This window comes from Halichoerus grypus, chromosome 10 (genome assembly GCF_964656455.1).
Source record: "Halichoerus grypus chromosome 10, mHalGry1.hap1.1, whole genome shotgun sequence".
NCBI lineage: Eukaryota > Metazoa > Chordata > Mammalia > Carnivora > Phocidae > Halichoerus > Halichoerus grypus.
In genome coordinates this window covers 38,862,442-38,889,994 of record NC_135721.1, presented here as the reverse complement: position 1 = coordinate 38,889,994, position 27,553 = coordinate 38,862,442, and the positions used below count along the sequence as shown (strand labels likewise).

General features: G+C 48.6%; 3 protein-coding genes across 8 annotated transcripts in view; 1 reads left to right on the top strand and 2 right to left on the bottom strand.

The window, feature by feature from the left end:
• Nucleotides 1-268: 268 nt before the first annotated feature.
• TMEM150A (transmembrane protein 150A) lies at nucleotides 269-6,707 on the bottom strand. 6 transcript variants are annotated; one of them, XM_036117375.2, is made up of 8 exons: nucleotides 4,417-6,707; nucleotides 3,716-3,896; nucleotides 3,216-3,263; nucleotides 2,788-2,874; nucleotides 2,114-2,181; nucleotides 1,664-1,791; nucleotides 1,282-1,459; nucleotides 269-1,014 (listed from the first exon to the last, which is right to left on the bottom strand). In XM_036117375.2, exons 2-8 carry the CDS (start codon nucleotides 3,778-3,780, stop codon nucleotides 773-775), a joined length of 816 nt encoding a protein of 271 aa, XP_035973268.1. In that variant the 5' UTR covers nucleotides 3,781-3,896; nucleotides 4,417-6,707; the 3' UTR covers nucleotides 269-772. The 6 variants fall into 6 exon arrangements, with proteins under 6 accessions (XP_035973268.1, XP_035973275.1, XP_077912479.1 ...); XM_036117382.2 differs by having other exon boundaries at nucleotides 3,860-3,896; XM_078056353.1 differs by lacking the exon at nucleotides 4,417-6,707 and adding an exon at nucleotides 3,991-4,317.
• Nucleotides 6,708-6,839: 132 nt separating this feature from the next.
• On the bottom strand, nucleotides 6,840-12,394 carry C10H2orf68 (chromosome 10 C2orf68 homolog). The gene is made up of 4 exons (XM_036117384.2): nucleotides 12,182-12,394; nucleotides 11,988-12,106; nucleotides 10,934-11,085; nucleotides 6,840-10,567 (listed from the first exon to the last, which is right to left on the bottom strand). Exons 1-4 carry the CDS (start codon nucleotides 12,286-12,288, stop codon nucleotides 10,445-10,447), a joined length of 501 nt encoding a protein of 166 aa, XP_035973277.1. The 5' UTR covers nucleotides 12,289-12,394; the 3' UTR covers nucleotides 6,840-10,444.
• A 1,399-nt stretch (nucleotides 12,395-13,793) lies between these two features.
• USP39 (ubiquitin specific peptidase 39) overlaps nucleotides 13,794-27,553 on the top strand; it is a 29,896-nt gene continuing 16,136 nt past the window's right edge. Inside the window, exons 1-7 of the mRNA XM_036117373.2 lie at nucleotides 13,794-14,108; nucleotides 16,070-16,139; nucleotides 17,625-17,719; nucleotides 18,882-19,018; nucleotides 20,216-20,368; nucleotides 25,166-25,391; nucleotides 26,667-26,744. Coding sequence (XP_035973266.1) covers nucleotides 13,841-14,108; nucleotides 16,070-16,139; nucleotides 17,625-17,719; nucleotides 18,882-19,018; nucleotides 20,216-20,368; nucleotides 25,166-25,391; nucleotides 26,667-26,744 — 1,027 coding nt within the window. The 5' untranslated portion in view covers nucleotides 13,794-13,840. The remainder of the gene's footprint in view (nucleotides 14,109-16,069; nucleotides 16,140-17,624; nucleotides 17,720-18,881; nucleotides 19,019-20,215; nucleotides 20,369-25,165; nucleotides 25,392-26,666; nucleotides 26,745-27,553) is intronic.

Genomic DNA, 27,553 nt, shown 5'->3' with positions numbered 1-27,553 from the left:
TTACTAAGGAAGCCAACTTCAAACCACACTCTGAGTGGGGGAAGGATCATGTCAATTCTTCAGACAGTTTAAAGGCCTAGAAAGGGTTTCAAGCCCTTGAGGAGTATTTGGATGGCACCAGGCATCCTTTATTCTTGGCAGCCCTGCTCTCGAAGAGCTTTGGGCACTCAGACTCTCCCTGAGGGCAGGGGTTTCCTCCCATCTTTTGCCTAGGGAAAGCCGTCCTGGCTTAGGCCCTCCCTTGATTCTTTAGAACATACTACAAACATGCAAATTAGAATTCTTTTAATAGATTAAAAAAAAAAAGTACTAAAATACCCATGTGGTTCTGCTGTATTACTTGCCCAAAAGAAAGTAAGGGGCAGAGTGAAGAATCCCAGTGCACCTCAGTGGGCCCAAAAGTGGGCCTTCCCACAGACTTCTGTCCCTCTTGCTGTTCCCAGCCCCCAATTCCTGCAGCAGGAAACCCCAGTGGTGTGGCCTTGGCACTGGGGAGTAGAAGGCACCTGAAGGGCCGGCTGGGTGAGTGAGGATATGTAACCTTTAAACATAAAAACAACACTGCAGAGTCGGGGAGAAGCTTGTGTGTGGCCCAGGCCGCTGGCAGGCCCGCTCCGCTATGGCACAGGTGGGGGTGGGACGGCCATTCCTCCAGCAGCAAGGAAGCCTGTATCCCAGCAGAATACTTTCTCAAAATCGTTTTTGGTACAAAATAAATGCGAAGTTAAGAGGTGGGGAGCTGCTGAGGCTGGGCCAGCCCCCTCCCCAGATCTCAGATCATGGCGATGCTTTCGGGAGCACAGTTGAGGTGCGTGGAGGTGCTACAGCTCCCGGAGGACTTGCAGGCCCGGCCGGGGGCAGGCTGCAGCGCGGCCACCAGCGTCTCTGAGGAGACTGCCCCGAACTCGTAGCTGAAGGTGCCGTAGAAGATGAGGATGTCGATCACGAACACCCACTCGCACAGGGCTGCCCCGTGCTGCAGCTGAGAGCTCTCATGCATAAAGAAAACACCACCTGGCATGGGGCTAAGGAAGTGTTCAGTGGGACACGCGGCAGCTGGTGACAGCCCTGTCTCCCCACGTAGATAGCTAAGCTGGGGCAAAGAGCCAGGTCTCCCCACCTGGGAGGGGAGGAAAGAAACCGCACTGGGCAGTATTTTCTGGATATATATGTGCCAGGCTCTCGCCCACCCCCCGCCCCTCACCCCCACCCCCCGGGTCTTGGGTGGGGAAAGGCTGGGCTAGAGGAGGAGTTCCTGGCTGCCCTGTCCTGGAAGGATACTGAGGACTAGGGTGACAAAGGCGATGGCTGCCAGTACAATCCGCAGGTAGGCCATAGCCAGGTCCTGGGGGGCAGTGGCCCCATGGTAGGAGAGGGCACAGTGCAGGCAGATGAAGAGCAGCCCGGCGGGGAAGGCCACACCAGTTCCGATGTAGTGCAGAGACTTCGCATGATCCACCTGGGCCCGGAGACAGGGGCTGATCTGTGAGGCAGCCCCCCCCACCCCTCTTCCCCCCGCCTCCTTCCCTCCCAGCCCCTCTCTCCCCACCCTCAGCCTTGAAGGGCTGTCTCTGCAAATGGGGTCAGCCTTCAGGGGACTGAGGGCACCGGCAGAAGCCAGGCCCCGTTAGTAAAAGTTCCAGAGGCAGGCAGGCGGGCCCACCTGGAAGTTGCCGACCACCACGAGGCCCGCAGCGTTGGTGCAGCCCGTGATGAGCGTTGTGGTGTTGACCCAGGAGTGACGGCTCTGCTCCAGGAGCTGCCCGTAGAGCAGCAGGCAGATCAGGACCACTGGGGGGAGAGAGCACAGGTGGGGCCGGCACTGGGGCCCTCCTCCCACCGACTCCCCCACCCCCACCCCCGCCAGACACTCCTGAGGGCTGGAAGGGAATAGAAGGGCAAGTAAACTGGGTTTCCTCAGGCTCTGGCCAGCAGGGTGGCTGTGTGGGAGCCTTTGGCTCTTGTTAAAGGAACAGGAGAGAAGTGGCCCCTCTTGCTTTAGCCCTTGATGGGGTGGGCTACACTGAACAAGGGTTTCCTGGGCCTTTCTGGGAGGGGGGGGTGGGGAGTGGGTTGGACTGGGCTGGCTAAGGGGGCTGAGGGCACAACTCACCCATGAAAGCACCCATGTTGCCAATGAGGCTGAAGAGGCAGCTCTCTGGGGGATATGTGCCACACTTGCTGGGGGTGGGGGGCAAGGACAGAGTGAGAGAGGGGCAGGAGTACTAGCACCCCCATTCTGGCCCATCTGTCTCTTGCTTTATCTGTGCCTGTTTCTTAGCAGGCAAGCCACTGATTTATGAGAAGGGCCAGTTGTGTACACAAACAACGGGCCCCAGGCTGGGCCCTCCCCCAGAGCAGAGCTCATGTGTATGATGGGTAAGGGAGTGCCCAGGATTGCTTGGCAGAGCCTGAGACTCCTTGGACTCCCTGAGATTGTCAAGGCCTGCAGCCAGTCTGGCTTCCCTTGAGCCAGAACCGGGGCTGGGCAGAGGGCTTGAGCTTCAGTCCAGGTGCCTCCACTTACTAGCTGTGTGACCTGGACCGATGACACACCTCAGTCTGTTTTCTTGCCTACAAGACGGTGAAAACAGGAGCTGCCTGGTGATGGCAGGATTAAATGGCGCTATGCACATCGAGCACTCAGCACGGTGCCTGGCACATAGTGACTGGCACGGAGAATCGTTCTTAAGTGATCTTAATACACTCATTATTCCTGAGACTGGGGGACAGGTCTTTGCCTGCGGGGCTTGGGTCTCCCTGACCTGCCCAGTTTCCAGACTTTACCTGATGAGGGGGACATCGTCCAGGGTGCAGCAGGTCTTCGGGCCCCCTTGTTCAGCGGGGTCAGGAGAGCAGGATTCGTTGTAGGACCTGGTAGGCAGGACAGAGAGTAGCCTGGGGAAAAGGGGGTTCTCCCAGCTTCTGGGCCTGGAGCCTCAGGCCCTCAGAGACCACCCTTCCAGACTTCCCTTGGCAGGGACAGAAGAGCCCACTTCCCAGAACCCGCCTGAGACAGAAGCCAAAGGGGTGAAGGGATGGTGGGAAACAGGTAGATGGGCATGGAGCCATGCCTGGGGAGGGGCAGGCGTTGCCAATGTCAGATAAGAGCTGTGAGGCCCAGGGTCTCCGTCTGGCTCGCAGCTGCCCCGACCCAAGAGGGAACAGAGATGAAGGGAGCTTTAGAGGGAGGCTGTCTGCAGAGTGCGCCATACCAGTTCTCCACAGGGCATGCGTGGCGGTTCATCACGGCCATGGCATACCTGTGGGAGCAGAACGGTCACCCCACACCCATGGCCCTCCCAGCCCAGCTTGCCCCCATGGACTCTTTTCTCTTGATTCTGGCCCCATTCAGCCTTTGTTCATGCTGGGGACTCAAGATGAGGTGGCCCTGAAGCTTGATACCACACGAGAACCCACAGCATGGCCCCACACTCGAGGACCTCTGGAAGTGGCCCTGGATGGAAGGTCTGTCAGGGTCACCCTACTGGACAGCAGTGGTGCCAGCTTGTCCGAAGGGGCTGTGTGCCCAGGCACCAGGCCAGGCTTGGGAGACAGCTAGAGTGATCCTGGGTACCACCCTGGAGCCCCCAGCAGGACAAGGGACTCTGTGTGTGCCATCGAGCTCCTGTTGGGTCCTGGCTGGGCCCTAGTCCTCCTCAGCCTCAGCCCATTTTGTCCCTTAGTCGCCCTCCCCCTCCCCCTCTTTACTCACACAGTCCATAGGCCCGTGATGGAGAATGCTGACAAGCTGACAGGAAGGAGGATCCAGGCGGTCATGAGGGAGGGGAGCCAGGGTGGTGGTGGTGTAGGGGGAAGGACAAGAGGTAGGTGGGAAAGAGGGGGCCGGCCCAGCTACCTTAAGATACTTCGCCAAAACCATCAGCGGCCCAGGCCTGGTGGAGAGAGACAGGTCAAAGTCCAGGGTCCAGTGACTGGCCGCAGCCGGTGGGGGGAGAAGGTGGTCAACACCTGATTCACAGCACCCACATTTGGGGCTGAGCCCACGCCAGAACGTGGACACCTTCTGGCCTCCACCGTGGGCCTCCGCGTTCCACCCGAATGCCACCGGTGCGCCCCAGACGCTCAGGCGGGGCCGAAACATCTGGGGGGGGGGGGGAGTCCCGCTCCCACGCCGGAGGGACCGGGTTGGGGGAGGGGCTGCAGTCAGGACCGTCCAAGGGGCCGCGCCAAGGAGAGCCTGCGGGCGGGTGCGGGGCCCGGCGGAGCGGCGGCCGCGCGCAGGCAACACCTGACCGCCGGCGCCCCGGGAGAGAGGCGGGTTCGCGCAGGAAGCCCAGCCCGGCCCCCGCCCGCGTGGGCGTACGGAGCCCCCCCGGGAGCCGGGAACGCGAGCCTCCCCAGCGGATCCCCCCCGCCCCGAGGGCCGGGGACACGAAGGGGCCCAGTACGCACCTCCCCGGAGCGCCCCGCCGCCGCCGCCGCCGCGCCCTGCTCGGCCCCGCGTGGCGCCGTCTCTGGCTGCGGCCCTCGGAGCAGCCCTGGAAGGTTTAAAGGGCCGAGCGGCCCCGCCCCTGGCGCCCCAGCCGCGCCGCGCCGCCCGCCGGGACGTGGAGTCCGCGCCGCCCCGGTCCCCGCGCCCGCGCTCGGCCGGAGACTACAACTCCCGAGCCCCCGCGCCCGAGTGGCGGTGGAAGCGTGGGCGGTGCCCCGACTTTGGGGCCCTGAGAGCCGAGGGCTGTGGCGTGGGACTCGGGCTGAGGCTCCGACTCCGAGAAGCCCGTCGTCCCGCGTACCTTGTTTCTGCGGTGGAAGCTTCGGGGGAGCGGGAAGCTCCGGAGCCGCGCCGCTGTGATTGGCATCGCGCACAAGGCTGGAGGAAGCCTCCCTCCGCCGCTGGGCACATTTTTGCAGCCCGGACCGGCCGACAGTAAGACTTGGGGGAACCTCCCTCAGCGCGGCGCCCCTTGCCTGCCTCTGTCTTAGGCGAGGCGGGTCCGCGAAGAAGGGAGCACAAAGCCTTGGCTGTTAAGTTCAAGCGCCCGCGATTGGGTTTATGCTTCCTTCGGCTCAGCAAACTCTGGAGGAGGGCTACTTTCATGAGATACTTTTTATTTTCAAGGCTCCAGGTACACAGAATACTGTCCAGAAGTCAGTGTCCAAAACCTGTTTCCTGGCTGATGAACACTTACTTGAAACAAGGCCACGGAGACCAATGGATATCCATGGTCACACATGGCCAGGTAATGGTAAAGAAAAGGCAGACTGGAGACCCAGAGCAATTTGGGAAGAGGAAACAGGATAGTGTGGGAATAAATTACCATCGGCTTCACCAAAATGTACAGGCCAATGGTGCCTTCTTGGACATTCTTTTCATGATAAAAAGGGTGGGAACACTTTTTACATACCCGAAGTGTATGTGGCACTCTTAAGAAGCCCGTCAGGGGCGCCTGGGTGGCTCAGTTGGTTGGGCAACTGCCTTCGGCTCAGGTCATGATCCTGGAGTTCTGGGATCGAGTCCCGCATCGGGCTCCCTGCTCAGCGGGGAGTCTGCTTCTCCCCCTGACCCTTCCCCCTCTCATACTCTCTCTCTCTCTCTCTCATTCTCTCTCAAATAAATAAATAAAAATCTTAAAAAAAAAAAAAAAAAAAAAAAAAAGCCCGTCAGAGGCTGGCACCCCGTGAGAGAGCACCAGGGCTGTCAGCTGGCTACCGGAACGGAACATGGGCCCAGGCTGCCAGGAGCAGGGGAACCTTAGGTCTGGCAGCATTGGTGCATCAAAGGTAATGTGCAGAAACGGGGCCCCGTATCATGAGGAAAAAATGGAGCAGATAAACTGCTCAAGGGCTTGAAGGAGCAACCTTTTTTGGACCAAATGGAAGGTAAAAATGGAAACCGGAAATCTATTAGAGAGCGCTTTTCTGAATCAGGACAAATAGTTTAAGCAGGGCCAAGAAGTTTGGCTGAGCAGGGGCGCCTGGGTGGTGGCTCAGTCCGTGAAGCGTCTGCCTTCGGCTCAGGTCATGATCCCAGGGTCCTGGGATTGATCCCCGCATAGGGCTCCTTGCTCAACTGGGAGCTTGCTTCGCCCTCTCCCTGCCCTTTCCCCTGCTTGTACTGTCAAATAAATAAAATCTTAAAAAAAAAAAAAAAAGTATGGCTGTGCAGAATGATCACTGTACAATACCTGGCTGAATGGATCAGTGGGGTTTTGCCTGCCATGCTCTGTGCCCCAGGACACAGAGGTGTTGCTTTCTAAATCACAGAGAAGCACCATCTTTCTGCCCAGGTGTGTTCCCATCTGGAGCAGCCACCTTTTTCTCATCTGCCCAATGGTGCTGTGAACCCTCAGCATTTCCTACCTCACTGGAAGCTTTGCAAGTCTTAGTCAACACTTACTATATCCTGCTGAGCTGGGTTTGAGTTCCTATCCAACTGTTATCATGGGGCAGACCTGAGAAGGTACTTAGGACCTAAACTGGCTATTCTAACATAAAGTGGGGGTAAGACGGGCACTACAGAACTGTGACAGAGAGGCAAATTTTGCCTTAATAGGATAACCTCAGCAGTCCCTAAAGTAGAATTACCCCAAGACAGAACTCCCTATGACAGAAGGGCTCTTCATGGGTAGTTGGCAGGGTGGAGTTACTTACCAGATAAGAAGTGTGAGCAGACGTCTTTAATAGTCCCTGCTAGCTCTAATGCTACGTGAGTCTAGTTGTTATGCTCCAACCAGGACGGTTCTTAAAATAGTCAAGGCAAAGCAAGAGATGAGATTTCAAGTGCTGATCCTGTGTTGCTGAATGACTTGAGGGCAGGCATTTAATCTTCACTTCCCTATGTACACAAGTGATTTCAAAACTCTTGGCAAAAACAGTGCTGTAAAAATAGTTTATTGCTTAAAAAGAATACTGTTTTCGAAAAGTACCTCCTTCCAAGATTTTCAAATAATTTGCACACTTCATTCATTCACACAGCAGAAACATTGGAAATGAGAAAACAGAAGAATATATGGCTTGTTATACATTTAACACAACCAGTGCAACCAACCTCTCAGCCTGGAGCCTCTGAGAAGGCAAAGGAGCCATATACTCAGGTTTTTACTTCTAGTGTCACTCTAACTACTGGCGAAATTTGGGGTGGGTGCCTATGGCTTCTTGACCATCTGAGTCCTCAGGGATAGGATAGGAATTCAACGAGGGAGCTGAAAATGTTTCAAATAATTGTTAACATTCCGTGCTGATTATCCCCAAAGGCTCAAAGGTAGGAAAGTAATCTGTCCTCATTCCTCTTTTGATATGCAAAGGTCTCATTTATGCTTGTGAACCAGATGGGGATCCACTACCCTACTATCCATGCATCCTGGCAAACGCACAGCAGGTGGGATACTCACCACTTCAAAGGGTTTCTTCCAGCCCCATGAGCTAATCTCTAGTTGGCAGTGCCCCTCAGAGTGGACCATGGAGGTGAAATGCCCCTTTCAGAGGCTCATCCACAGGGAGAAGCATTTGTTATTGCCCATGTTGGTCCCACTGGCTGGCCAAGTGCCATAGACTCCTACTCTCAGTACAGAAAGCTTTACATTCTTCCTTTTCCTTCTTGCATTACATTCTTCAAAGATTTCTAGGCTTGTCAACTGGCTAAAACTCAAACTTTAGTGTTTACTCTTACACAGCCCAAAGCCCCTAAAAACCCCAGATTCCTTCTATTTATAGTATCACCCATGGTGGCCCAGGAAACAGAAAGCCTTAAAATCCAAGGCCTACCCTCAGTAAGTGAAGAACATTCATGGGCATGAGATAGGTCTATGAGACTACCAGACTTTCTTTTTTTTTTTTTTTTAAGACAGCCAAGAATGCATCTAGTCAAATGAGTGTTCTTTCTGAAGCAGCCTGCCGGAGAGCTCCAGTCAGTCCGACACTGTTGCCCCTGTACCAAACAGCATGGGGCAGTCCTCTGTGCCATCTCTAGAGCCTGTGGGAAATGCTCTGTAACATGCTCCTCGATGGGAAAGCACTGATTTCTGAAAACAGCTGCAAGATGTCTGGAGGCAAGTCTGGTGAATAAACTGGATAGTAGCAGTACCATCCTGGACCCCAGAGGAGGGGTGGCAATAAGCAACGAGCCTGAGCTAAAAGGCTGTCAGCTCGCTGAGAAGCAGAGAGGCATTTCAGGCACATCCGGAGCAGTGGCAGCATCACCACCAACAGGCCTCCCCAAAAGGACAACCTCCCGTTTAAGTACCAGGCTTAGTGCTTCCTGTAGTCCTACTGCTTAAATTAGCTAAGGATTAGGCTGCTTTCTTGGGTGGAAAATATTTTATATGCACTTGATAAGCAAAATGTCTCAAGAAAAAAAGTTCACAAACAAGGAGTTCCCATCAGTCTCTGACCTGAGAGTGTGAGGAGTACACGACAGACATAAAAGGACATTAGGTACACACTTCCCTTCTCACAAACAGGAATGGAGGCTAAAATTTCAGGTGCCATGCCCCCAACCTCCTCTTCTGGTCTTGTTTCTAAATTCTGTAATAAATCCACGAAAAAGGCCATCCAGTTGTGAGAAGACAGACCCAAAAAGTATTTCCAGACCAGGAAGCCTAAGAGTTCCAGTGAAATCCTATGTCCAAGTCAGAAGATCAGTTGAAGAGCTGGAAGACTAAAATCCCCAGTCCTCTGAGCTGCAGGAAGATTGGGGAGAGAGTATGGCACAGCCTCCTTGACTCGGAGACTCTGGTGGAGAGTTAACATTGGAAGTCAAAAGGCACTTCTAGCCTGGCTGAGTAAGTGGAGGGCAGACTTTCTCCTCTGAGAGTAGAAACAAGCCCAGGACTGGCAAGTTTAAGGCATTTAACCTTGGGCCAGCTCTGTGGGCCAGGAACACTCTGGTCCCTGGCTCCCTTCACAACCAGGCCCATCTAACTTATCTACCTCACTCACTTTGCCAGAATTCCTCTGGGCACTGCAAGCTGTGGCTCACTGGGTTCTACTGATGTAGTTTAAGTAGCTGCCTTGCCCCATTTCTGAGGTGGTAGATTTTCAGGGGTGTAGGGCACAAACCAACAGTGCCCTCAGGTGTCCTTTAAGAGAAAAGCCGCTGAGATGGAACAGCCAGACTGATCTTGAGACCCTGATGTAGAGAAAACCCCTGAGGCAGGGGGACTTTGGTTTCAAGAAGTCTTAGTGTTCATGGGCTCACTTAAATCCCATACTTCAAGTCACTGAGGTTAGGTCAATTGCTGGAAATCTGAGTGGCTTGGAACTGCAGTGCATAGGATGTCTTGTGGACTTCTCAGACCTTAGCCTAACCCTGCATTAGGGAAAATGTTCACTGAAGTGAAAACAGTGATATTCCTAGGATCTTTCATTCTAAGGATCTCAGTTTATATACTCTTGGGAGATAGGAAAGGAGAAAGAATGGGGCAGGGGCAGGGCAGATGAGAGAGACTCATTTTGCCGTCCATTGTACAGGCCTTTTTTTTTTTTTTTTTTTTTTTTACAACTAGGGCTCCAAATAGGCAATTATTGCTCATGTTGAATTTCCCTTTGTACACACATTCAAGACTGTTAGATCACACTTGGAGAGTCAGTTTCAAGCTTGTTTTGATAATTCCCCTTTAGCCTGAGCAGGGGATGGTCTGTTCACAGCTAGGGATGAGGTTGAAAACTGGAATCCTATAGCCCTAACCAAGGCAGGTTTTGCTGCAAGAAATCCTTGCAGTTGAGTTCTGGCATCATCTTCCTACGTCTCTTTATCTAGACAGTGCAAAGCAGTGCGGTATGAGAGAAACTTGCAAAAGCCATGGAATGGGAGGGACATGCTTGCAAGTCAGTCTCAAAAATGAAGATCTCCCACTTTATTGGTATGAGAATTACCGGGAGAGCTTGTCAGAAAGGTAGAACCCCCAGGACTCCCCACCTCCAAAGTCCTGAGCAGTTGGGAGGTGCACAGTCACATTGGGAGGTGCGGTGGAACTGATGGATTCTGAGACAAAGATGAGCGAATGGAAAGAACGAAGAAACGGCTGAAAAAAAGGTCTAGGAAAACATGGATGGAAGTGAGCAGAAGCAAGGAACAAATGAACTGTAAAACAACAAATAGGGTTCACTGAGCTGGGTGGAGCAGCAGTGGTTAGGTGTCCCACGGCCTATGACCTTAGTAAGAAAGCAGCATGTTGGCAAAAGGTTTCATAAAGCTCAGCTCTCCCTGGAATCTATGCTTCTAGAACACCAAGTTAGCCAAACAAAATTCTCAAATTCCAGAATACTAAGCTGGTCAAATGGGCCAACATGCAAGAAAGAATGGCCTGCAAAGCAGGCTTGTCCCTGCAACACTCTGTTCCTATGGATGTTGAGCTTGGGTGTGTGTGTGTGTGTGTGTGTGTCACTCTCAAGATCAGCTCAGACTGGTCCTGGCACCCCCAAACTAGGAGTGAGCTCCCTGGGCAGTGAATCCAGCCTGGTGAGAATGCCTTCAGCCTGGTCAGTGTCGCCTCTGGCGCTTTGCAATCTCCTCCTGGATGCGCAACTTGAGGGCCTCTCGCATGGGTGGATCCAGAGGCGTGTGTGCTGACACTTCCTCACTCACCCTTGCTGGATCATCGTCCTACGTGGAGGAAGAGTCAGGAAGCTCAGGGCCCGGCCTCTTCTGGAAAGGCCACCTGCCCTGTCCCTAGACACCACTCTCACAGAACTCCATTTGACTCATGGCTTCTTGCCAGTGCCTGTCATTTCCCAGGTGTCCCCTGTAATAGTGATTTTCAGCTGGGGGCCGCATGCCCTCCCAAGTGCCTGCTGAGAATCACTGTGTGACAGGCGTGAGTTGTGCTCAAAAGCCTCGCCCAGCAGTCTATACTCCTATGTGGAGCTGACACTTCCCACTGGCCCTGAGGAAAACAGTGGCTCAGGCTCTGGCAGTGATTTCTAGCACGGCCAAGGACCTTCAGGCTGCAGCTGTTTCCACGAGGCATACCTGATACACGATAACTGAGGTGACCTCTCCGCTGTCTGCCTCATACTCTAAACAGAAGAGCTGATGGCCAGAAGGTTCTGGCTCGGAGCTGCCACTACTGCTGCTTTCACCGGACTCCTCACAGTCTGGGTTGCTTGGGTGGGTAGAGCCATCTGGAAGGATGAATCACAGTGAGAGGGAAGAGGGGAAGGCTGCTGGAGCCCCTGCCCATATGGATGACACATGAAAACATACCGTAAAGAAAGCCCTGATCTTCTTACGGACTCTGTGCATGTGTGTTATGTGTTAAGTGCATGGCCAATCAATAGTTTCATTTACCTTTGTATCCCTGCTCTGGGGCCAGCACAATCGTATCACGTAGCAGATACACAATGCACCTTCACCTAGTGAATAAGTTTGGAAGGTAGTCGAGAGGTGGCCAGAGTCCTACCTGGGTTCAAATGCAGGCTCTGCCATTTATTAGCTATGGGACCTTGGGCAAGTTAATCTCTCTGTGCCTGTTTCCTGTGAAACAGAAATGACAGTAGTTTCCATCTTATGGGATCCAGTGAAAATTAAATGAGTTAACGTACCCAAGATCTGTAAAACACTTTTAAGTAACGCTAAACAAATTTAGTGCCGTGTTAGCTATTGTGATCTCTAGGTCCCTGGGAAGCTGGAGAAAAGGCCATTTTTAGTAGTGAGTTTGAGTTTCATTCCACACCTACGTCCTAGTCAACTATAGCTGTGCCAAGCTCTGTCAGATAGTGAGAACCCTAAAGCATAGCATGGTGGGCAAACCAGCAGACAAACAACTACTTGCTAGCTCCCAGGTATTTCCTGTTAATAGTGATGCTTAACTGGGGGCCACGAGCCTTCTCTGTTCTTAGGGAGAATCAGTGAGCGAATGGGGAGCGTCGAGGTAGGGGTTCCGGGGAGGGACGACATGAACTGAGCCCTGGGGGTTAAGAAGTGGTTTTTTTTTCCACGTAGAGAAAAGAATGTGTAGAGACAGAGGGCTGGGGGCCGAAAGAGCGCGCGGGCTGGAGGAGGCAGGCGGGGTGGGCGGCCTCACCTCGGCGTCGCGGCAGGTACACCTGCAGGTCAGGCTTGCGGGGCCGCGTCGGCGCGGGCGTGTGCCGCCTCCTCGCCTTCTCCTTGGCCGCCTGCTTCACCTTCTTGTCATAGTCGTCCCTGCGGGGAGCCGAGCGGGAGTCAGGGACCGCCGGGCCAAGCTAGGCTGGGGGCGGCGGCGGGGCGGGGCGGTACCGGGCGAGCTGGTTCCGTCGGATGTGGTGCACAAAGCCGTGGCTCATGTCCAGCCGCCCGCCAGGCTTGCAGCAGAGCCCCGGCCCGGGATCTGGTGCCGCTTCCATCTGGAGCCTTGTGCTGGGAGCCGCCACCAACTCAACGGCCCTAACGGCCACCCTCCCGTCCGGCGAGTTCCGCACCGCCCCTCGCCTGACTTCCGGCCCCGCGCCCTGACGTCCCGCCCGGAAAGAGTCTGTCGGGCCGAGCGTCGCGGCGCGCGGAGTTCCCGGCGCGGGTGCTGGGATGGGGCATGCGCGGCTTCTACTCCCCGTCGGGGCTTTTCTTTGTGACATTAGCAATAGGAAACAGGACTTAGGCTTACTGCTGATACATCAGAAAATTCAGAAAAACACAAAGCACTCATCATACCACTCAGCGATCGGTGTGGAGTCTTCCTTTCCTTTTTGTGGTGATAAAATGCTGTGAAACTCCCATCACCGGTTGCGTGACCTCGGCTGACTATTGAACCCCGCGGAGCCTCAGTGTCCTCATTTGTAAACGAGGACATTGAGCGCATCTACCTCAAAAGAGGTTGTGAGGAGGCGAATGCTCGGGCAAGGCACACAGCGGCATCCTGGCCGCACAGCCCCGCGGAGGCTGCCGGCGGCGGGGGCGCCCCTTCCAGCCCGCCCAGCGCGCGAGCCCACCCGACCCGTATCTTAACTGCCCTCGCGGAAGGACCCAGCGCTTTTCAGGATCTGAGTGTGTAGTTTTGGAGTCCTCTTTAAAAAATGACAAAATTAGAAATTTGTGATTAGTACAGCGACATACTGGTACATCCACACGATGGAATACTGCCGGGCAATCAAAAGGAGCAAGTCGTTGATACGCGCAACCACGTGGATGAATCTCAAAATAAATTCTCCTAGCCAAAGGGACCAGGCAAAAAAGAGGACACGCCGTGGGCTTCCATTTATATAAAACTGCTCTGTAGTGACAGAAAGCAGATGTTTGGAGAAGGACAATCTTGAGGCTGGTGGGTAGGTTCCTTATCTAGATCGTGGTGATGGTTTCAGAGTGTATACACCCATCCATCAGTATTTAGCAAATTGCACACTTTAAATAAACATGCATTTGATTGCATGTCAATTTCATCTCGGTAGAACTGTACAAGATCGTGAGGGTCACAGGCCCTGAAGTTTGAACTCTATTAGGGTCAAGGTTGTCTCTCTGCCTGACGTTTGTGTTTTCCTGTGAGGCCGAGAACAAGCCTCTAAACGCGGAATTAGAGTAGCCAGGTTGCTGCATGAAGGGGATGGTTTGGGGATGTCGCCTAGTTCTCTGGTGCGCAGCGACTGTGGAGACGACCTCCCGATTCTGGTTCCCGGGCACAAAGTAACTCGAAGAAATCCGGAGCCCAATGACAACCTTTTTTAATCCAGAAAATTATGGGTAAGGTGGCAGTAGGCCCGCAGGCTTTTCTCAGGGGCGCACGCAGAGGCTAAGAGGCCACTGGAGGCGCAGTTCTTCCCAAAAGTTTCTCGCGGCATGACGTGTCCTCGACGGCGACTCGTAGAGAGCGGAGGGGGTCCATAATAGCTCGGCTCCTGATTGGCTACCTGCCGCGCGCTCCAGCGTGCCTGGAGCCTGCGCAGAACGACTCGGCCGGTAGTGGCGATGTCTGGTCGGTCCAAGCGTGAATCTCGTGGTTCTACCCGCGGGAAGCGCGAGTCCGAGTCGCGGGGCAGCTCGGGTCGCGTCAAGCGGGAGCGAGATCGGGAGCGGGAAGCCGAGGCGCCGAGCTCCCGAGGCAGCCCCGTGCGTGTGAAGCGGGAGGTCGAGCCGGTGAGCGCGCGGGAGGCCCCGACGCCCGTGGTCCCGGCTGTGCGGGTGAAGCGGGAGCGCGAGGCCGACGAGGACTCTGAGCCTGAGCGGGAGGTGCGAGGTGCGCGGGGCTGGGCTGGGCCGGGCCGTGCCAGGCGCGGGCTCCATTCTCAACGTTCTCCTTTTTCTCTTTCCAGCTTTCCCTGGGGATGGACGTGGGCGTGGGGTTAGGGGATTCACACTCCTAGTGTCCGCGAACAGAGTTGACTGCATTGTAGTGAGGACAGTACTAGTTCTCTAAGGCTTTATAATTTTGCTTTCTGGCCCTGGTTATCTGTGTATGATTATACTTTAATATTAAATCTTAAACTTCTTGCTTAGAGTCCTCTGTTTGACATATTTTTGTATTACACAGAGTCCAGAATAGCACCTTGCCCATAGAAAATATTTGATAAATATTCTTTGAATAATTAATAATTTCAGGGTATTCTTTGATTTTTCTTAAGTACCTTGTCAGCTTCAAGTTTCCCCTTTGGAAGAGAAGTTGTTTCTTAGGTATCTTGCATAACTGTGATAAGGAGATTGTTTTCTCTGAGACACACTAGGATCCCACTTGCTCTTCTGGCTTGTCTTTTTTTGTTTGTTTTTTCCCTTTCACTTTTATGATGAAATAGATCACAGGTACTAAGATGGACTGAATATAATGTACAGGTATAGTTTAAAGAAGAGTGAAAATATACATCCTTAAATTTACCACTTGTCAAGAACTGTGAAGGGTTTGAGATTTTATTTGCAAATTACCTAGTTAGCCTGCCACAGTTTTCTGGAGGTAAATGAAGACGGGACAAGTTCCTGTCGTGTCATTTCCCACAGTGCAGTTTGAAAAGAACTTATATTTATAGTGGGTGGCCTTCCAGGAGAGGAACTCTGGGCTTACAGAAGGTGAATCTTTTATAATGGTCTGTGAACTCGACTCCCCTTTGCACTGTAGGGAGACCACAGACCGCCCCCCCCCCCCAGTGCGTTTACTATACAAATATCCTTGACAAGGTAGTCTGGAGGCGGACAGTGCCTCTGGTCACAGTGTGGGCAGAAACACGAGAGACCCATGGAGAATTGTCTCCTAATGCTATTCATAGTTAGAAGTGGCACCTAACCAGTACCTTAGAAGCTCCCATAGGCCCCTTCCCAGTTGTATCTGCCTGCCTTCCTTGCTTAAGAATTCATTACTCTGAAATTTTTCTCATCATGTCTATTTTTATTTTTAGTTTTACCTCCTATATGTATCTCTAAGTAGTACTGTCTTACTTTGTGTTTGATATAAATGGAATCATACTCTATGTGGTCTTCTGATTTTCCTTTTTTTTTTTTTTGCTAGGCATATTTTTGAGGTTCATCCAAATAGATGTTTATGGCTATATAGTGTTCTATTGATGATATACCAGAATATGTTTATCCATTTTATTTGTGGTGGATATTTGGTTCGTTTCCAGTTTGGGCCCTTTTAAATATCGCTGCTATAAATGTTTTTAGTAAAGTACTCCCAGTGTACATGTGCAAAAGTTTCTCTCTCGTTTATAAGTAGAGATTGCTGGGTCAAAGGTCTGCATATTTTCAGCTTTGATCTTGCTGTACTATTTTCCAGGAAGTTGTAACAGTTTACACTCCCACCAGCAGTACATGAGCATTTCCATTGCTCTCTGTATTTGCCAACACCTGGAATTTTCTGGTTTTATTTTTTCCTCTCTGGTAGGTGTGAAGTGGTATATCGTAAAGGAAATTGGCATTTTCTTGATTGTTGATGAGGGTTATATTCCTCATTTTCTGTTGGGTTGTCTTTTTCTTATCGCTTCACCAGATTTCTCTATGTAATCTGCAAATGAATCATTTGTTGGTTATATGTGTTTCAAATATATTCTCCCAGTTTGGTGCTTTTTCCATTAGTGGGCTTTTTGGTGTATTGCTGGGCCACCTGTGTAGGAGCTCATCCTGTTGGGTTTTTCTCATTTTTTTGTTTGTACTAGTAGTTGACCCTGAGTACAGGTTTCCCATTTTCACAGTCTGTGATGATTTTCCTTTTAGCAAAGAATGGCCGCGTGGATTCCGAGGACCGGAGGAGCCGCCATTGCCCATACCTGGATACCATTAACAGGTTAGTAGAACAGGGATGCCGAGGGCAGCAAAAAACAATGGAATCTATGCAGAAAATTCTTTGAGCTGTACATAGAACAACACGTTCACAAACTTTATCCCTTTTAAAGCTTTCTTCCCAGAAAATTGTGCTTCTTGCCATATTTATTAGTCTTTGCCTTTTAATATAAAGTGTCGGAGTGTTTTTTTTAGGGTGGGAACATGCATAAAGAACTTTTAGTTTATCTTGAATTTGTTTGATGGAATAACAGGGTACATGGTATTCTTAAAATGACAGTAGCAAATTTAAATATCTTTTGAGCACTCTCTATGTGCTAGGTACTACTTTAGGTGGCCGGAATTCATCAGAGAAAGGAAAAACAGATAAAAATATGTCCTAAAGCAGAAGTAGTTACCTTGTCCTTGTTTCTTTTCTCTGATCCCAGTTGGCATCTTAGGATGCTTTTCAACTTATGCTCTAAGATAGTGCTGTCTAATATATAGATTAGATACAGAACTTCTCTCAGTAATGGAATTACTCTTTACAAGGGCTATCCATTGTGACAGGTACAAGCCATTTATGGCTAGAGAGGACTTGAAACATGGCTTGAGGAACCCAGTTTCAAATTTTAATTATTTTAAATTTAAATGTAAATATCCACTTGTAGCTATTGCCTCCTTTAATGGACATTGCAGCTTTACTGGGATCATTACCAATTAATTAGAGTTAATATTTGAGGAGAAATCTCTTTGTCACTTGTGGATTCAATGGAAGTAAAGTTTTTTTGTCCCTTAACCTGTTCACTACTCATATAACATTACTTTGCAGTTGAATAAGTAGATCTATTTGTAGGTATTCTCCTAATATTCAGGTTTCCCATTTATCTTTATGGACAAAAATAGATTTTTCTCTTATGAAAGGGTTTGTTCACTCTTTTGATGTCCTTCCACTACCTGTCTTTTTTTTTTTTTTTTTCCTAGAGAGCGGGTGGGCAGAGGGAGAGAGAGAATCTTGAGCAGGCTCCATACCCAGCACAGAGCCTGACTTGGGGTTAGATCTCACAACCCTGAGATCATGACCTGAGCCAAAATCAAGAGTTGGGCACTTAACCGACTGAGCCGACCAGGTGCCCCCATCCCCAGTCTTTTAATTTGGAATGCCATTGGGGCCCTGTTACATTAGTCCTGCATTCAGCATTTCCTCCAGAGAAAGCAACTGCAGTGGAAGGTTCTCTACTGGTTGTAAATTTTAAAAAGAGAGGGTCATTGCTTTGTGTGTCTAGTAGAGATACCTTGGCACTGCTTTGGGGCTTGGTGGGTTGGGGTGCTATATTAAATGTTTAGGGAGGAATAGTTAATGTTCCGCACAGTTTATGTATGGTCGTTGAACCATCTCTGAAGGATGCTATGTGACGTTGTGGAATGTGGAGCCAATGCTGCTGCACTTGGGTGCTTTCCTAGGCACCTCTCCCTATTAATTATTTTTTCTTTTGTGTGGTTCTTTTAGGAGTGTCCTGGACTTTGACTTTGAGAAACTGTGTTCCATCTCCCTCTCACATATCAATGCATATGCCTGTCTCGTGTGTGGCAAGTACTTCCAGGGTAAGTAATGTTGTGTGTTACAAACTTGCTAAGTTTTCAGTGCCAGCTACTGGTCTGCTCCAGAGAGGTTTTTTTTTTCTTTTAAAGAAAGTAAGCTGCTGTCAGGAGTCATATCTGAGAATCCCTATCTTTGTTCTCAGGAAATTGGGATACTCTTAGGAAATCAGTAGGAGAGTCTCCAGTCGGAACCTATATACATATGAAAGGGAGAAGGAACTAGTTGAGGCTGTGTAGAAGAACTCAAAGGCTGTGAGTTTTTGAATCTCTGATGTTTTCTGTAGTCATGTGTTTTTTTTGAAAATCCTTTTGCTCTGAGGGCTTTTTCACTCTGTTTTTTTCTGGAAATTTATTATTTCAATTCATTCAGACCAAGCAAATGCTATGTACACAGTATACTGGAGGATTCAAAAGAAATGTAAACTACGTTCCTTGCACTTATAAAGAGCTCATAAATAGTCAAGGTTAACAGATAAAACGATCAGCAAACTCTATAAGATCATAAGGATTACTGCTGGACTGTTTGGCACTGAGTATGAATAAGGACTATGGGTATTGAAATAGGCAAAGATCAGTGTTAGCTGGAGTGTTTATGTTTAATTCGCAGAGGAGGTCAAGGTAGGACTTGAACTGGCAGGACATAGGGGGTTTGAATGGGTTAAGGGAGAGAGATTCTTAAAAGGAATGGCAACGTGAACAAAGGTACGTAGGTGCAGGATTGTCCTGAACGTGGGTATTTGGAAATTCAGGACTGAATGGTGGTGGACTGTCATAGGATGTTCATATGTGTATATGTACATATCTGTGCATGTCTGTGCATTTGTTATATACGATACATGCACAGATAGTCTTAATTTTAGGTAATATGGAACTAAGTTATACACAGCTGCACGCACACACAAATTTCACATTTATGTGTATGAAATTAGTTTCCCTAACAATGTCTTATGCCAGCCAGGGAATAAAGCACTTAATGCGCTATTCTTCCTTGCTAATTTTTTGATGAGAAGAGTTCATGTAAGAGATTCATTGCACGGATGGCATAGTACTTTGTTTTTGCTGATATTAACATGTTCCAGGACAAAATTATGAAAGGAAAATCCAATTTGATTTGTTCCTCTCTGGCATCTGCCCTACACTTACAGCCTTTCATCCTTCCCTCCAGGCCGGGGTTTGAAGTCTCATGCCTACATTCACAGCGTCCAGTTTAGCCACCATGTCTTCCTCAACCTCCACACCCTCAAGTTCTACTGCCTTCCAGACAACTATGAGATCATCGATTCCTCGCTGGAGGACATCACAGTATGTCCAAGAAAGGCTGGTTTGGAACTAGTTCTCTTGGGAGCCATCCCAGGGCTCCTGGGGATCTGCCTCACACGAGGTTAGGGAAGAATTTCAGTCCTTTAGGCTTGTAGAGGCTTCTTTTCCTTTTGGAGGAACCAGGGAGATGTGAGTAAGAAGGTCAGGATTCATTATTGTGGTCTGTGGTCTGCAGCCTAGCTGTTATTTCTGCTTTTAATGTGAGAGGATTAAAGGAATATGGCTACCTTCTAATTGGGGTGAAAGCATTTTTGTGAAATATATTCCCTTTCACACTTTGGAGTAGGGATACGAATTGGGCCTGGTGTAGGACAGTGGATACCAAGCTGCATACCAGCTCCTGGCTAGTTTGATATGACGCGGCCAGAATGGCCAGTGCATCCCATCTGCGGTCTCTGGTGCGTGATCTGTGCCAAGAGTCATTGTACTTAAGTGGAGAGCATTAAAACTCTTGGGTGTGATTAATGTTGGAACTGTTACTACTTTCCTTTTTAGCAAGTGTCTATATATTCATGCTGAATGCTCTGTTCATTTTTAAGGAAAGCTTGGTGTTCAGAGTGTTTGAAACATTGTTTGTTACTTTTATACGTTTTATAGACCTATTAATAGTTGAGGTTAAAGTAGTTACAGTATTTGGAGAGAGAGAAACTGAAATAAATGCAAGGTTTCAAAGTGAGTTAGTAGAGACCTCTGTTCAGCCCTTTATGTGATGACCCCCGTAGCTCTAGGACTGGGTTCCTGCCCCTCCAGCCACAGGGAGTTCATGAGATCTCAGGTTTGCAGAGGCGGGGAGACATTCCTGCGCCTGCGCTGGTCCGTGCTGGCTCTGTTAGTTCCCCCCTGAGACTCAGACTCCTGCTGCCTGCAGAGACCTGAGTGTCCTCCAGTTTCTGACAGTCCTTTGTCATGGAGTTGGCCAGACCTGAGGTCTGAGGAAAGACCTAGATTCAGTGATTTTGGGTTAAACACAGAGATCCCCTTCTGTATTAGTAATGTGGTGAGGGCCTATTCTATGTTACCTCAGCCTTTATACCTATTGTTGGGAGCCCTTTAGGTGTGTGGTGAGACATTCATGACCAAAGTGTTTTTTGTTTTTGGGGAGAAATTGCTATTTCAAATATATCTTATGAACTCTGTAGACAGCCCTACAACAACTTCGAATTTTCTTTTGCTTTGCAGTATGTGTTGAAGCCCACTTTCACAAAGCAGCAGATTGCAAACTTGGACAAGCAAGCCAAATTGTCCCGGGCATATGATGGTACCACTTACCTGCCAGGCATCGTGGGCCTGAATAACATAAAGGCCAACGACTATGCCAATGCTGTCCTTCAGGTAGGATCAGGATGGAAACTGGGGGAGGAGGTAACCTGGGAACACTATGAAGGTGAGTCAAGAAATGACTCTGTTCTGGTATAGTCAGTGGTTCTTGGAGACACCAAGTCTTGCGGAGAACTGTACTTGACTCTTTTTTTTTTTTTTTAAAGGTTTTATTTATTTATTAGAGAGAGAGAGCACGAGTGGGGCAGAGGGAGAGGGAGAATCAGACTCCCTGCTGAGCAGGGAGCCTGACATGGGGCTTGATTCCAGGACCCTGAGATCCTGACCTGAGCCAAAGACAGATGCTTAACCGACTGAGCCACCCAGGCACCCCTGTACTTGACTATTCTGCACCAAACAACATTCCTGTGTCTGCTTAAAGGGCTGCTGCCAAATGGTGAGGCCTTTTCTAGCCTTTGGGCTCAGGGCCTCTGGGGTTTTCAGGGAATAAAGGATAGAATGTGTGTGTGGCCTGGTAGTACCAAAAAAGAAACACATGCATGAGATGATGGTTTTTTTTTTTTTTTTTTTTTTTAAAGATTTTATTTATTTGAGAGAGAGAATAAGAGAGAAAGAACACATGAGAGGGGATAGGGTCAGAGGGCGAAGCAGACTCCCTGCCAAGCAGGGAGCCCGATGCGGGACGATGTTTTTTTCTTTTTTTGATAGTGTGGATGTTCCTTGTGCTGGTTGTCTGATGTCTTGATCCTGCTCTTGTGCTTAAGCCCCAAAGTGGGGAATGCAGAAAGCCAGAGTTGTCCTATTTGCAATTAAATTTTGTTTTTTTAAAAAAGTATATGAGTAACATATACACATTGTAGAAAAATAAGAAAATGTTGGTAAACACAATTAAGAAAATTAATAATCTTGCTTGATTGATAAGAAAATTAATTAAAAAAATTTATAGACATAAACACTTACAGGGTGGGTGGAAGATGTAGAAAGTATAAAGTGAAGGCTTCATTCTTTCCTTTCTCTAGTACTCTGTCCTGGGCTGGCTTAAAAGCATACTATGAAAGGGGCGCCTGGGTGGCTTGGTTGGTTGAATGTACAACTCTTGATTTTGGCTCATGTCATGATCTTAAGGTTGTGAGATTGAGCCCTGCTTCGGGCTCTCTGCTCAGTGCGGAGTCTGCTTGGGATTCTGTCTCTCCCTCTACTCCTCCCCCTGCTCACGTGCTCTCGCGCTTTTTCTCTCTCTAAAATAAATAAAATCTTAAAGGTATATTATGAAATCAACACAGGCATACTTCATTATTGCGCTCTGCTTTATTGTACCTCCCAGACATTGCGCTTTTTACAAATTGAAGGTTTGTGGCAACCCTGTGTCGAAGAAGTCTTTCAGCACCACTTATCACTTCATGATTGTCACATTTTGATAATTCTCACAATTTATTATTATATTTGAATTGCTGCAGTCGTATAAAATGTTAGTGAATGAGGAGTTGCTTCTTATGGATGGCCAAGAAAGTGGTTTCTTGATGGAATCTACTGGTGAAGATGCTGTGAGGATCCAGGATGCCTGGGTGGCTCAGTCGGTTAAGCGTCTGCCCTCGGCTCAGGTCATGATCCCAGGATCCTGGGATCGAGTCCCGCATTGGGCTCCTTGCTCAGTGGGGAGCCTGCTTCTCCCTCTGCCTGCCGCTCCCCTGGCTTGTGCCCCCCCCCCCCCGTCAAATAAATAAAATCTTAAAAAAAAAAAGATGCTGTGAGGATTGTAGAAGTGACAACAAAGGATTTGGTATATTACATAAACTTAATTGATAAAGCAGTAGCAAGGTTGTAGAGGATTGACTCCAGTTTTGAAAGTTGTGCTGTGGGTAAAACGCTGTCAAACAGCATCATGTGCTGCAGAGAAATTGTTCATGAGAGGAAGAGTCAATTGAGAAGGCAAACTTCATTGTTGTCTTTGAATAAGCTGCCGCAGTCATCGCAGCCTTCAGCAACCTGATCAGTCAGTAGCCATCAGCATGGAGGCAAGACCCTCCACCAGTAAAAAGAGAGTGACTCATTGAAAGCTCAGATGATGGTTAGCATTTTTTTTTATTAGAGAGGAGGAGAGAGAGCGCTTAACCCACTGAGCCATCCAGGTGGCCGGATGGTTAGCATTTTTTAGCAATAAAGTATTTTTTTTTTTTTTTTTTTAAAGATTTTATTTATTTATTTGAGAGAGAGAGAGAGCACAAGAGGGGGGAGCGGGAGAGGGAGAAGCAGACTCCCTGCTGAGCAGGGAGCCCGATGCGGGACTCGATCCCGGGACTCCAGGATCATGACCTGAGCCGAAGGCAGTTGCTTAACCAACTGAGCCACCCAGGCGCCCAGCAATAAAGTATTTTTAAATTAAGGTATGTACATTGTTGTTTCAGATATAAGCTATTGCATACTTAATAGATTATGGTATAGTGTAAATATAAACTTTATGATGCATTGGGAAACCCAAAAAAATTCATTTGGTGGTCTTTATTGCAGTATTAGCTTTATTGTGGGTGGTTTGAAACCAAATCTGTAATACCTCTGAAATAGGCCAGTACCTATGCTTTTGCAGCATCTTTAATGATTACATGTTAGTCCATTTCGTGGATGAATTAAAGCTTAATCATCACCTCTTGTATTAATGTATCTAGGGCCTAGATTCTAGGCTGTAGGGTGTTTATAGCAACTCACAAACCCATCAACAACACAAGAGAGGGTTCTTCATTTTGCATTGTCACTGTTACACTGTTATTTTTTCCCCCATTTTGATACGTATAACATACCTTTTTTTTATTAATTTCTAAAGTTGATTAGATTTTTTCATGCAGTGTTGGGCCATATGTGCTCATTTTTCTATTGGTGGTTTATTTCACTGGGCTCTAAGAGATATATATTAGCCTTTTTCTGTTGTATGTGTTGCAAATATTTCCTTCTAGTTAGTTCCTATAGGAAGTTTTTATTTATAAAATAAGTAGATGAACAAACCCTCTGTGATATTATTGCCACTAGAATGGGATTGAATGGATGAAGCTACTCCCTCTGGAGGCTGAATAATTTCTCTCTGATACTTTTTGTAATGGTTGCTGAAGCCGGAGAGCAACCTCCCTCCACAGCTTGGATGACTGAGAACTAGGAAGAACTTTATCCGTACTCCTTTCCTTTAGAGAGTAACTAGTTTTTTAAAATAATTATTCTCTATGCATGAAGTCCTTGTTTATCTGAGCTAAACTTGTAGGGGCTTTCCTAATCACATCTGTTGTTACGGTGCTCCCTGTGTCCTGAGTTGTCTTCCTCGAAGATGCCTGGGTTTATGGTGTTTAGTAGAAACCTTGGTCCTCCTTTCTAAATGGATTACCTCGCCATAGAAGGTTGTGCTCATAGTAAGCATTGTTGGTAAGGATTCACAAACCCATCAGGAGGGGCCTGCGGGCAAACTATTTATTTTGGGTCTGTTCTGTGGTCTTCCTCCCAGTTTTGTAGCTCACACTAATGAGCGTGTATTTCTTCCTGAACCAACATGGCTAGGCTTTATCTTTTTGCTTAATGAGCTAAAATGTATTTTTGTTTTCCTAAACTTTTGACCATTTCAATTCTGACAGATTTTTTTTTCTAAGATTGATTTATTTGAGAGAGAGAGCGCGAGATAGAGCAAGCACCGAGCAGGGGGGGAGGAGCAGAGGGAGAAGTAGAAGCAGACTCCCCGCTGAGCACGGAGCCCCATGTGGGGCTCGATCCCAGGACCCTGGAATCATGACCTGAGCTGAAGGCAGACCCTTAACTGACTGAGCCACCCAGGTGCCCCTTGATCCTAACAGAATTAATCATTTTTACATATATGTTCATTTTGTGTCATTTTTATATATAATTCATTTTTCTTTCATTTTATTTTATATTACCGTTCTCTTAGTAAATACCACTTTGGGAAAAACACCAAATTTTAAGATGATTTTAAACATAGTCACAGGCCTGATTAGAGTAAATAAAGGAAATTATTTAAAAAAAAAGTTGTTCAGGGGCCCCTGGGTGGCTTAGTTGTTAAGCATCTGCCTTCAGCTCAGGTCATGATCCCTGGGTCCTGGGATTGAGCCCCGTGTCAGGCTCCCTGCTCAGCGGGGAGCCTGCTTCTCCCTCTCCCACTCTCCCTGCTTGTATTCCCTCTCTCGCTGTCTCTCTCTGTCAAATAAATAAATAAAACCTTAAAAAAAAAAAAGTTGTTCAGTGGTGAATAAAATCTAAAAAAAAGTTGGTCAGTGGCTAGGGACTTGAATACTTTTTTTTTAAACTTCCGTGGGGTGCCTGGCTGGCTTAGTTGGTGGAGCATGTGACCCTGATCTTGGGATTGTGAGTTCAAGCCCCATGTTGGGGGTAGAGATTGCTTAAAAAAAAAAAAGTAAAATCATTAGATGTCTGGGTGACTCAGTCGGTTGAGTGTCTGCCTTCGGCTCAGGGCATGATGCCAGGGTCCTGGGATCGAGTCCTGTATCGGGCTCCTTGCTCAATGGTGAGCCTGCTTCTCCCTAGGCCTGCCACTCCCCCTGCTTGTGTGCTCCCCCCCACTTCTGACAAATAAATAATAAAATCTTTAAAAAAAAAAAAAAGGTGAGATTTAAAAAAAAAAGTAAAGTCTTAACAAAACTTCATCATGTCTACGTCAGTAAAGTGTCTGCAGAACTGGACTTTATGTGACTTAGTACAGAGGATGTTTGTATAACATGAACTTGAAACCTGAGCATTTCCTTCTGACTCTTGAAGGCCATCACAGGCCCAGTTCTAGTAGAAGAGCTTGTCCCCAGGGCTGTGCACAGGGGCCCTGGATTAATTGGAGTGTTCAACTTCCAGGCTTTGTCTAATGTTCCTCCTCTCCGGAACTACTTCTTGGAAGAAGACAATTATAAGAACATCAAGCGTCCTCCAGGGGATATCATGTTCTTGTTGGTCCAGCGTTTTGGAGAGCTGATGAGAAAGCTCTGGAACCCTCGAAATTTCAAGGCACATGTCTCTCCCCATGAGATGCTTCAGGCTGTTGTCCTTTGCAGCAAGAAGACCTTTCAGATCACCAAGCAAGGTAAGGAACAAGTCTTTCATCTTTTCTGATGGTGGGGCAACAAAACTAGTTTGATGAGCAGATTTACTTGTGCTTGCAGCAAACTTTGTAGTAACTGGGTGTCTAGTTGATAGCGTGATTGGGTTCCTCACTCCTCTTTCATCAGCCTGCCCTGCTCAGAGTCCTGAGACTTGAGCTGGATAGAAAGTCGGTCTTATTTGGTAAACTAAACTGTATGGCTCAGGGAAAACTAGGAGGCTGGGAAAGGCACCAAGCTTGAAGCACTTGCCACCTTTGCTTCTCATTTTGTCATGTTGCAGACTAGATATTCCGATGACCTATTTTGACTCTTTACATCCCTCCAAGTCCAGCTAATTATTGCCGTGTGAGTAAAGTGGACATTCTGGAGCTCTTAGCGCCTGGATCTCATACAGCGTCCTCTTGCCTCCTGTCCGTTTATTCACCACCTCTTCCTGCTGCTGTCATAGGTTTTAGAGCTACGGGGATAAGCAGCACAGTTTGTTTTCTTCCAGGAGCTCCCATTCTGGTGGGGAAGATAGTTGTGTAAAAAAGTGACTCCAGGGTGTAAGTGCTGTGCTAGAGGAAGTGAAGTGTGCTCTTGGAGGGGGCGTGGAGCAAGGAGCCCCAGCTGAGCACATGGGCGGCCGGCTGGGTCGGAGCGGAGGAGGGGCTAGCTGATTTCCAGGCACAGCGGAGCTAGGTCGGGGCTGGGCACTCCAGGTAGAGAGGATGCTGCCAGCAGTGTGGACGTGCCCGGAACAGATGGAAGGCTGCCAGTAGCTGGGCGCTTGGAGTCCAGCGGACAGCGTGAGAGCCGAGGTGGGAGGGAGGGACTGGATCATCTTGTTTAGGTGCCACTGGAAGGAGCTTGGGTTATATCCTGACACCAGTGGGGAGCGAGTGAAGGCTTTTAAGCCAAGATGTGACATCAAACTTAGTTTTAAAAACATGATTCTGGCTGAGGAGTGATTTAGAGGAGAAATTCAATACTGGCTTTTGGTGGGTGGTGAGAGACAGGTTTGAAGTAGAGATGATAATTGAAGGTCCTGGTTGGGTCAGAGAGCCCAGAGAGAGAGTAGAGATCAGAAGACTAAGAGCTTGACCTTGAGGAGTGCCAGCATTTAATGGCCAAATAGAGGAGGATGCCCACGGGACGGGATGGTGTGGCCTGAAGGGAAGGAGGAAAACCAGGAATGTGGCATCCTGCCAACCAGGGCATGGTTTGGGTTGTACTAATTTCCACCTTCGACATGCCCCCCCTTCCTTCTTTTCCAGGGGATGGAGTTGACTTTCTGTCCTGGTTTCTGAATGCTCTACACTCAGCGCTGGGGGGCACAAAGAAGAAAAAGAAGAGTAAGTCATGTTCTTTTGTAAAAGAGAGCTCTTTTTTGTTTGCTTCCTTTTACGGGCACTTTGCAACTTCCTATCCTTTTCTTAACTGTTGATTTTTGGTGTCTTAGGGTAGTGTTTATGTACACGTGAGCTAAATTTTATTCCTGAATAGGCTCCTCTCCATTTAAAAAGATTAGGATATGGTTAATCCAATGGCATGCTTAATACATGGAAATGGATATAATTATACTCTAGAAACCCTGACCCAGTTCCACACTGAGGGGCTGGGCAGCATGTTGTCAGCTGCTAGTCTGGTAGTGCAAGAGTTGATGTGAGGAGGGCTCACTGAGTGTTTGCCTGGGTTCTAAGTTGACTGGTAAAGCAGAGTGAAAGCTGGTTCCTCCTTCTGGGCCTATACTTGGAGAAATGAGGCTGGCCTCCATACAGATTCTCAGACTTCAAGTCCTGTGTCCCTTAACATCCATGGTGGCATATCAGTAGTTAGTTTCCATGAATGCCAGAAATAACTCTCAGCTTAGAGACTGCCAAGCTAGATTAATAATTTTGGAGACTGAATGCAGTTTTTTATCTTGTCCTTTTCCTCGGTTCTGCTGGTATTGATGTTTATTTTTATTTTTTATTTTTTTTTGGTGTTGATGTTTATTGATGTGGAATTGTGGGCTGGTGCTCTTTCTACGAGGTGGCCCTGCCTCTTCCACCAGATGCCTTCAACTGTGCCTCTGAGTTCTGTTACTCGTGTCCTGTCCGGATTCTAGAACCCTGTTGTGCTTTCCCTCTTTGCTTTGGGTCTCTTCTGCTCCGTCCCTTAG